The sequence below is a fragment of the Mesoplodon bidens genome (assembly GCF_964165515.1).
Source record: "Mesoplodon bidens genome assembly, chromosome: Y".
Lineage (NCBI taxonomy): Eukaryota > Metazoa > Chordata > Mammalia > Artiodactyla > Ziphiidae > Mesoplodon > Mesoplodon bidens.
In genome coordinates this window covers 47,094,724-47,104,688 of record NC_138180.1, presented here as the reverse complement: position 1 = coordinate 47,104,688, position 9,965 = coordinate 47,094,724, and the positions used below count along the sequence as shown (strand labels likewise).

The following is a 9,965-nucleotide window of genomic DNA, read 5'->3' as shown; positions in this document are numbered from 1 at the left end:
ACCAGTTTCTGGCTGTCTTACAATTGTATTTTGATCCACATATTGCTGTTAACTTGTCTTTGAGGGAGACCTAGGGCCTGGAGCTTCATATTCTGCCATCTTGCTGACATCAATCTCCTAGTACTAACTTTCATCTAGAGAAAGATGATACTTTCCTAGTCCTAGGATATGTTGAACTACTAGAGTTTGAATATGAGAAAAATGCTGCTGTGATCTAAAGGAAATATCTAACATTGCTGTTTTGAATTACATTTCAAATGATTTGAATAATTACTAAGTTGCTCAGTTGTGTCTCAGGGTATTGCATCTTTGTAGTGCAGAGTTTCTCCCTAGACGAAACAGAGGCTTTGCGAGAAGTAATGGTCTGTAATCTTGGAGAAAGGTGTTTTATTTGAGGGAAGGGAGATTGTATGGTCACTTTGTTTCCATTTACCCTAATAATATCCTGTTTTTTGAGAATGACTTACTCCCCTTGATAAATTATTTAACATGTATCTCTGGATAGAGAGATAAGGGCAGACATAAAATGACAGATGAATACAATTTTAAGATATTTTAGTTCGAATAACCTCAAATGCCAAAGAGAATACTGTGCGAGGGAAAAGAGTGTGAAGAAAAATTTAAGTAGGACCCCCTCACCTCCCACCCCAGGAAGTAGTGTTTTAGAGAGAGATGGGATTAATTCTAGGCTTCTGTACTTTCTTACCTGTGCTTTGTTAAATCACTTAAGTTCTTAGAGCCTCAGGTTCCTAATTCATAGAACGAATATCACAAAATCTTTGTAACATTCAGAATTATGAAAGTCTTAGTTGAGTCTTGCTTCTGGACCAAGTGTCATCTCTCTTGTCCTCCACAAAATGCCCATACACGTAAAGCTTTCATTGCAGGTTTAGAAATGCCTTATTTTCAGAGTCAGCCATGGAACCTCCCTTAAGACCATCTGCTTAAAAGCAATTTTGAACAGAAACCAGGTGATGAGAAAGAGGAATGACAGACATTTTTTCAAGAAATTCCTGAAGAAGGACAGGTATTAGTGACTTTCGCTAGAGGAGTTTTAAGCATATTTTTGGCCAAGAAAAATGGATCCAGAAAGAAATGGAGAAGCCAAAGTTTAAGAGCAAGGCCTTTTTACACATGGAACATACACAGTGGGATCAGTAGCCCAGGTAAAAGGACAAAAGAAAGAACATTAGAATTGAATGGGTGGCTGATTTTTTTGAGTTGTGAGAAAAAATTAAATAGCTTTTGTTAGCAACAGAAGAACTCAACGAAAGATGATAGCGAATTTCTCTTAACTTTTATTAAAAATTGTCTTCGGGGCTTCCCTGGTGGCGCAGTGGTTGAGAGTCCGCCTGCCGATGCAGGGGACACGGGTTCGTGCCCCTATCCCGGAAGATCCCACATGCCGCGCAGCGGCTGGGCCCGCGAGCCATGGCCGCGGAGCCTGTGTGTCCGGAGCCTGTGCTCCGCAACGGGAGAGGCCACAGCAGTGAGAGGCCCGCGTACAGCAAAAAAAAAAAAAAAAAAAAAAAAAAAATTGTCTTCTTTGGGCTTCCCTGGTGGCGCAGTGGTTGAGAGTCCGCCTGCCGATGCAGGGGACGTGGGTTCGTGCTCCGGTCCGGGAGGATCCCACGTGCCGCGGAGCGGTTGGGCCCGTGAGCCATGACCGTTGAGCCTGCGCATCCGGAGCCTGTGCTCCGCAACGGGAGAGGCCACAACTGTGAGAGGCCCGCGTACCGCAAAAAAAAAAAAAAAAAAAAAAAAAAAAATTGTCCAGTTCATATAAAGTTTTTGAATGAGAATGTTTAAATATGGGAAAACAAAAGTGACTCTGTGATCTTCAAGTGACCGTGTGGAGATATGTGTGTGTATTTGTTTTTATGTAATCTGTATGTATACTTCAGATGTTTTCTTGATCTACTTTCTCCCTCTAATCCTACCTTTTTGAAATCATGTTTTATCTTTTCATTTTACTTATTTAAGAGCAGTCTACACCTTAAAGTATCTATATTTTTTCAGTATTTGATGGGCATTTTATAGATTCTTTAGTTAAGTAAAAGATAACTAGAGCTTTGTATTTTTTCTGGAATATTGTATCTAATATTAAGACTTTTATGTTTTCTTGTTATTACTACTGGTACAACAATGTAAATTTATTGAGTAACAATATTTATAAAAATTTTATTTTTTCATTTGTTTCATTTTTATAGCCATCTCTTATTGACTGTAAAGACTCTGGTGATGTTACTGTACACATTAAAATTGGAACGATTCATTATTTATTTTTTTAATATTTAATACAAGTATACCTTTTATTCCCTTCTACTTTTAGGTAATGAAATGGTCTCTGCAAGATGGTCTATCCTTGAATTGGAGATATTTAAGGCTGACATATGCTGGTACTTCAACTCTTATAAGTGGACTATAATTTCTTCTCTTACGACGACTAAATAAACAGACAAAATAGCAAAAATCTGTTCTCTGTCGAGTATGACAGTCACTACTGCTGGCTCTCCAGTAGGAGGGAATGACAGCCAGGGCCAGGCTTCTGATGGACAGTCTCAGCCCCCCTTCCAGAATCAGGTAGGAAATGAAGGCTGTGTTGTCTTGGGCGCTATGGATTAGTAAACGATGGCCAGATGTCCTGAATAATTTGTAAAGTAATCATAAAAGCTATTGTCATTTTAAGTTACACTTTTAAAAAGTCACTGAGGTTCTTAGTAAAAGGAACCGTACTGTACGTGTGCTTGAGAATGTACCTCCACTTTATTTTATATGTAAGGCCCTCTGAGCATGAGGGCAAAAGAGTTAAATCAGTCATTGTATCCTTTAGTTATCAGCATAGATTCAAGTCAGCTGTTTTTGTTCGCATCCCATCTTTGTGCCCACACTTACCTTATGCATCTGGTTAAATAATATAATATCTAATCTTCAGATGTTCCATATCTTTAGATTAAAAATTCCACCTCTTTAAAATGAAGATAAATGAAGTAATATAAGTAAAGAGTTTGACATAGATTTTTTTTTTTTTTTTGCGGTACGTGGGCCTCTCACTGTTGTGGCCTCTCCCGTTGCGGAGCACAGGCTCAGGATGCGCAGGCTCAGCGGCCATGGCTCACGGGTCCGGCCGCTCTGTGGCATGTGGGATCTTCCCGGACCGGGGCACGAACCCGTGTCCCCTGCATTGGCACGCGGACTCTCAACCACTGCGCCACCAGGGAAGCCCTGACATAGATTTTAGTATCAAAATTTTGTGCTGGCCTACACGGAAATAATTCTTTTCCTTTTCTCTGGAAGAATTTGTATAAAATAAATTTATTAAAAGCTTAATTAACATTAATTCTTTGATTCTAATATCAGATATTGGTCATTTGTATTTATTATGTCTTAGGGGATTAGTCAGTTTCATTAAACTTTGCAAAATAGTTTTGCAAAGGTATTGCCTTTTATTTTTCTCCTCCCATTTATATATTATTTTTTTCGTGTTTGTTAGATCATTCCTTTTGCTTTCCTGGGGTTTAATTTGTTGTTCATTTTCTAGTTTCCTGATAATGAACTTTAGATAATTGCTTGTTCAGCTTTTCTTTCACTTTTTCCATTTTCTAAAACATACATTTTATACTATAAATTTTTGCTAAACCATATCCCATAACTTTTGATATTTGTTTATGTTTACTGTTACTCAGTTAACATTTTAAAATTTGCATGGTAATCTTTCTTTGTAAGGATTCTTTATAAACACCATGCTTCATTTTCAAGCAGTTAGAGATTTTCGGGTTAACTTTTTGTCATTGGTTTGTAGCTTAATTCCTCTGTGATTAGAGAATCTATTCTCGGTGATGCTGCACTTAGGAACTTATTGAGGGTTGGTATGTTAATCAACATAGGGTCAATTTCACTTCTGCTTGGCAAAAATACTATATATTATGCTGTAGCATTCATTATGCATGTCAGTTGTTTCCAGTTTTCTCGGTATTCGTTTCATATGTTTTATATAACCTTGTTTTATTTTGTTTTAAATCTGCTGGTTTTATTACTTGTTGAGAACTCTGTTGATGTCCACCTGGGATTGTGGGCTTGCCCATTCCACTTTGATATGTTATATTAATTTTAGCTAGACATATTTTGAACCAGTAAGATGCATTCACATTGAAAATAGTGATTTTGTGGGGAGAGGGTGTTTGACTCATTAATCTTTACATGCATACTTCTTATGTGTGTAGAGATCTCTTTATTTAATTAATTTTATAAATTTATTTATATATTTTATTTTTGGCTGCATAGGGTCTTTGTTGTGGCTCACGGGCTTCTCATTGTGGTGGCTTCTCTTGTTGAGGAGCACGGGCTCTAGGTGTGCGGGCTTCAGTAGCTGTGGCTCGTGAGCTCTAGAGCGCAGACTCAATAGTTGTGGCACATGGGCTCAGTAGTTGTGGCTCGTGCGCTCTAGAGCTCAGGCTCAGTAGTTGTGGTGCACTGGGCTTAGTTGCTCGGCAGCATGTGGGATCTTCCCAGCCAGGGCTCGAACCTGTGTCCCCGGTATTGGCAGATGAATTCTTAACCACTACACCAACAGGGAAGTCCTAGAGATCTCTTTAATCTCCAGTAATTCTTCCTACGTCAAAGCCGAACTCTCACATATTAGTATAGGTGCACCACTTTGCAGGGAGGGTGGAAGGTTATTGTTATGAAGGATATCTTATCCTTTTTTTTTAAACACCATTTGTTATTTTTACTGTCATCTTTCATTAATTCCCCTGAGTACTACTGTTTTAAGTCGTTCTCTTTTGTACTTTTTACTTGTTTTTAGTGGGCTTTTAGGTTCAGAGCAGACTTGAGCAGAAAGTACAGAGTACTTGCCTACACTACCCTCCCACCCCCCACCACAACCATCCTTGTTAAAATCAATGAATCTATATTGACAGATCATTATCACTCAAACTCCATAGTTTACATTATGGTTCACTTGCTGTTTTCTATATTCTCTAAGTTTTGACAAAGATGTCCTATTATAGAATAGTTTCACTGCACTAAAATCTTCTCTGCCTCTTCATCCCTTCCTTCTGTGAGCCCCTGGTGACTACTTGGTCTTTGACTTGCCTCTATAGTTTTGCCATTTACAGAATGCCATATAGGTGGAATCATACTGTGTGTAATCTTTTCAGATTGGCTTCTTTTACTTATTAATATGCATTTAAAGTTCTTCTTTGTCTTATCATGGCTTAGTAGCTTTTTTTTTTTTTTAATCACTGAAAAACATTCTGTTGTCTGGATGTACCACAGTTTATCTGTTCACCTACTGAAGGACATCTTGATTGCTTCCAAGTTTTGGCAGTTATGAATGAAGTTGCTGTAAACATCCATTCATGTGTGGGTTTTTGTGTGGACATATATTTTCAACTCATTTGAATAAACCAAGGACTGCAGTTGCTGGATTGTATAATATGTTTAGTTTTCTAAAAAACTGCCAAACTGTTTTGCAAAGTGGCTGTTCTAGCATTTGATTTTGTCACGGTTTTGAATTTTGGCCATTCAAATATGTATGTTTTGGTATCTGGTTGTTTTAATTTGTAGTTCCCTAATATATGATGTTGAACATCTTTTCATATGGTTATTTGTTATTTGTTAGTCCTTTTTGGTGAGGTGTATCTTCAGGTCTTCTGCCTGTTTTTCAGTCAGGTTTTTTTCTTATTGTTGAATTTTAAGATTTCTTTGTGTATTATGTATAACAGTCCTTTATTTTGCAAATGTTTTATCCCAGTCTGTCCTAGTAACTTGTCTTGTCATTCTCTTGACAGTCTCTTTCATGGGGTAGAAATCATTTTAGTGAAGTCCAGCTTTGTCAGCTCTTTGTTGCCTTTCATGTTATATCTAAAGTTAGCACCAAACCCAAGGTCATTTAGATTTTCTGTTATGTTATCTTCTAGGAGGATTACAGTATTCTGTTTTACATTTAGGTTTCTGATCCACTTTGAGTTTCCATCGTGTGTATCGTCTTGTTTCTGAATTCATTATTTTGCATGTGGATGACCAGTTGTTAAAACATTATTTATTGTAAGGCTGTCTTTTCACCATTGTTATTGTCTTTGTTCCTTTGTCAAAGATCAGTTGACTGGGCTTCCCTGGTGGTGCAGTGGTTGAGAGTCCGCCTGCTGGTGCAGGGGACGCGGGTTCGTGCCCCTGTCCAGGAAGATCCCATGTGCCGTGGAGCGGCTGGGCCCGTGAGCCGTGGCCGCTGAGCCTGCGCGTCCGGAGCCTGTGCTCCGCAACAGGAGAGGCCACAACAGTGAGAGGTCCGTGTACCGCAAAAAAAAAAAAAAAAAAAAAAAAAATTGGTTCTGTTTTATGGTTTGGTTTTTTGGAGGCATGTGGGAGCTTATTTAGCTCCCCGACCAGGGATTGAACCTATACCCCCTGCATCGGCAGGCGGACTCTCAACCACTGGGCCACCAGGAAAGCCCGGAAGGTGAAGTCTTAACCACTGGACCACCGGGGAAATGCCAACCTGCTGTAACTTTTATCCTTGTTCCTTTATAGGAAAGATTCCCCAGTCCCCCAACTAAAGACTTCTTTCAAGATTTTTCTTTACCATTTACTTTTTGTAGTTTGAATATGATATGCCTAGGTGCTTTTCTTTCTTTCTTTATCAAACATTTATCCTGCTTGTTTTTCTCTGCGCTCTTTGGATCTGTGCTTTGGGTGTAAGACATTAATTTGGGGAAAATTCTCAGTCATTATTGTTTCAAATATTTCTTCTTTTTTTTTTCTCTCTTTCTGCATTCTGGAATTCCAAGTATGCACATGTTACACCTTTTGTAGTAGTCCTTCAGTTTGTTCCTCTTTTTTCTTATCTTTTTTCCTTTTGCTTTCCAGTGTTGGAAGTTTCTCTGGACATATGTTTAACCTCAGAGATTCTTTCCTCAGCTGTGTCTAGTCTACAAAGGAGCCCATCACAGGCATTCTAAATTATTGTTACACTATTTTTGATCACTATCATTTCCTTCTGGTTCTTTATTAGAATCTCATCTCTCTGCTTACATTATCCATATCTTCTTTAATGTTTACATTTTCCCTTAGCGTCCTTGGCACATCAGCTGTAGTTAAAGTTTTGATCTGATAATTCCATCGTCCCTCCCGTATTTGAGTCTGATGCTTGCTTTGTCTCTTCAAGCTATGTTGATTATCTTTTAGTATGCCTTGTAATTTTTTGTTGAAACCTGTACATACTATATTGGATGGTAGTAAAGACGGACAGAATTACTGGAGAGGGCTGGTATTGGGTATTTCTCTTTCCCCCTCATGGAAGGCTATATAGCAGGCTAGAATTTGCTGTTTTCCTTATTTCGGGTTGGTTAGGTTCTGATAAAAACCTAGGCAATTAGTGTCTGGTAAAAGTTTTTCCTGAGGATAGGTGCTATTAAGAACAGACTGCTTGGGGGTATATTTCAAAATGGCTACTTTGCACCACCACCTCCTCCTTGAAACACAAGGGAATTTTTCTCTGATCTTCACTGTGAGAACTTGATAGGACTTCTGGAAGTAAAACTCAGAAAAGTGTGGGGGTTCCCTTAAGTTTAGACCCCCCTGGAGTTTTTAACTCTTAGACTTTCCGTACTCCGCTTCTAGCAGTTAATGAATGAACAGTTTAGGTTTTCTTATCCCAGTACAGTAGTATCCCTCCCCTGCACCTTATCCCCAAGGAATACATTCTGAGACCCACAGTGGATGCTTGAAATTTCAGGTAGCACCGAACCCTTTATATATAGCATGCTTTTTCCTAACCTTTGATACCTACGATAAAGTTTAATTTGTAAATTATGCACAGTAAGAGGTGTACAATTTTATTTTATTAATAATAAGATAGACAATTGTTGGGGACTTCCCTGGCTGTCCAGTGGTTAAGGCTCTGACCTCCCAGTACAGGGGGCACGAGTTCAATCCCTGGTTGGAGAATTAAGATCCCTCATGCCACATGGCTGCCATAAATAAATAAAATAAATAAATAAATAAATAAATACATACATACATACATACATACATACATACATACCAATTGCAGTAATAACATACTATAATAAAAATCATGTGAATGTGGTCTCTCAAAACACCTTGTATGGGCTTCCCTGGTGGTGCAGTAGTTGAGAGTCCACCTGCCGATGCAAGGGACACGGGTTCATGCCCCGATCCCGGACGATCCCACATGCCGTGGAGCAGCTAGGCCCGTGAGCCATGGCTGCTGAGCCTGTGCGTCTGGAGCCTGTACTCTGCAATGGGAGAGGTCACAACAGTGAGAGGCCCGAGTACCACAAAAAAAAAAAAAAAACCCAAACCAAAAAACACCTTGTACAAATGTAATGCCTTTTCCATCTAAACTAAGCATTTATCATGCACTGTGGCTATAACTTTTGTAGTTAGAGGTGGAATAGCAAACTTAGCACGAATTTCTTTTTCCTTCTTCACAGTTTCACAGGTAGAAAATTCATTCTTACCATAGGTGTTAGTAGCCTTATATGAGTTTTTTTCTTCCCTTGTTAATTCAAGAACTTTCAGCTTTTCACCTTAAGTACTTTACAGCTTTTCTTTGGCATTTCTGAATTGCCAGAATCACTATGCTTGTGCTTGGTGGTCATAATTAAGTAAAATAAGGGTTTCTTGTAAGAACACAAGCACTGCATTACTAGGACAATCTGATAGCCAGGTGATAACCAAAGTGAAAATATTCTTGTCCAGTGCAGGACCCGGTGGAGCAGGAGAAGCATGGCTTGAGATTTCATCAAGTTACTCAGGCCCACAGTTTGAAAACTTGCGAATTGTTTATTTCTTGAATTTTCCATTCCATAGATTTAAACCTCAGTTGACTGTGGGTAACTGAAACTGCAGAAAGCAAAACTGCAGCTAAGAGAGGGATTACTGGTCTGGTTTCCATGGAGGTTTCTGCTTGTGGCTTTCTGCTCTGGTAATTTTTGATTCTTTGTGTCCCCCTAAACCTATTTTGATTTTGTGTGCAGCAGTTTTCCCCTTTGACCTTAATTATCTGGTCGATGTGAGAAGAGTTGTTGATTTTCATTTTATTCAGCTATTTTAATTTTTTAAATATTCCCTTAGTGGTTCTTTTTGAAGTATAGTTAGTTTACAATGTTGTGTTAGTTTCAAGTGTACAGCAGTATTATTTAGCTCTTTTAATTGATAGGAAGGAATGACAACTTAAAACTCCTTACGTATTGGACTGGAAACCAGAAGTCTCTTCCTATACTTTTACTTTCTTCTTTTTTGTGTACTTGTATTTAAGCATCTATATTTTACGTAGCCTATGGCTAAGTTGTTGGGTTTTTTTTTTTTTGTAACTTAAAACAACACCCATTTTCTCACAGTTTTGGTGAGTGAATCAGTATCTTTTTTTTATGGTTGTGGTCAGCATGTCACCTTGGATTATAGTTTTTTGGAGATTTGACTGGGTTTGGGGACTTCATTTCCACAGTGGCTCACTCAGAAGACTATTGGCTGGAGATCTCAGTTCCTTACCACATGGGCCTCTGTACCTGTGCACATTGCCTTCAAGACACTGTGATAAGTGTCTTCAGGACATGGTATTTAACTTTTTCCGGAAAGATTGCTCTAAGAGAGTCACCAGAAGTTATGGTGACTTCTGTAATGTAGCCTCAAAAGTTACTCTTTTCCACACTTTGCGTAAAGATTTGTAATTATGGAGGTTCAGTATAACAGTATTGTATTGGCAGTAAACGTTACAAAAACTGATTCTCTAATTTTAATCTGGTTAATTCATGTAGTACAATGTAGCTATTAATTAACTTTTATAAGGTTCTTAATTATGTGGAAGAATACTCATAGGTTGACAGGAAAAGATATCAGTGTGATTTCCATTTTGTCAAATATTTACAGATATATATTGACAATAAAAAAATTATATTTTCACATAACCTGTGTTGGCATTTGAATTGCTAAATATT

At 38.3% G+C, this 9,965-nt stretch overlaps 1 protein-coding gene across 5 annotated transcripts in view; it reads left to right on the top strand.

Annotated features, from left to right (window-relative positions):
* Nucleotides 1-2,335: 2,335 nt before the first annotated feature.
* LOC308609614 (ubiquitin carboxyl-terminal hydrolase 9X-like) overlaps nt 2,336-9,965 on the top strand; it is a 115,537-nt gene continuing 107,907 nt past the window's right edge. For all 5 annotated transcript variants that reach the window (XM_081223335.1, XM_081223334.1, XM_081223333.1 and 2 more), the window contains exon 1: nt 2,336-2,583. In XM_081223335.1, coding sequence (XP_081079461.1) covers nt 2,491-2,583 — 93 coding nt within the window. In that variant the 5' untranslated portion in view covers nt 2,336-2,490. The remainder of the gene's footprint in view (nt 2,584-9,965) is intronic.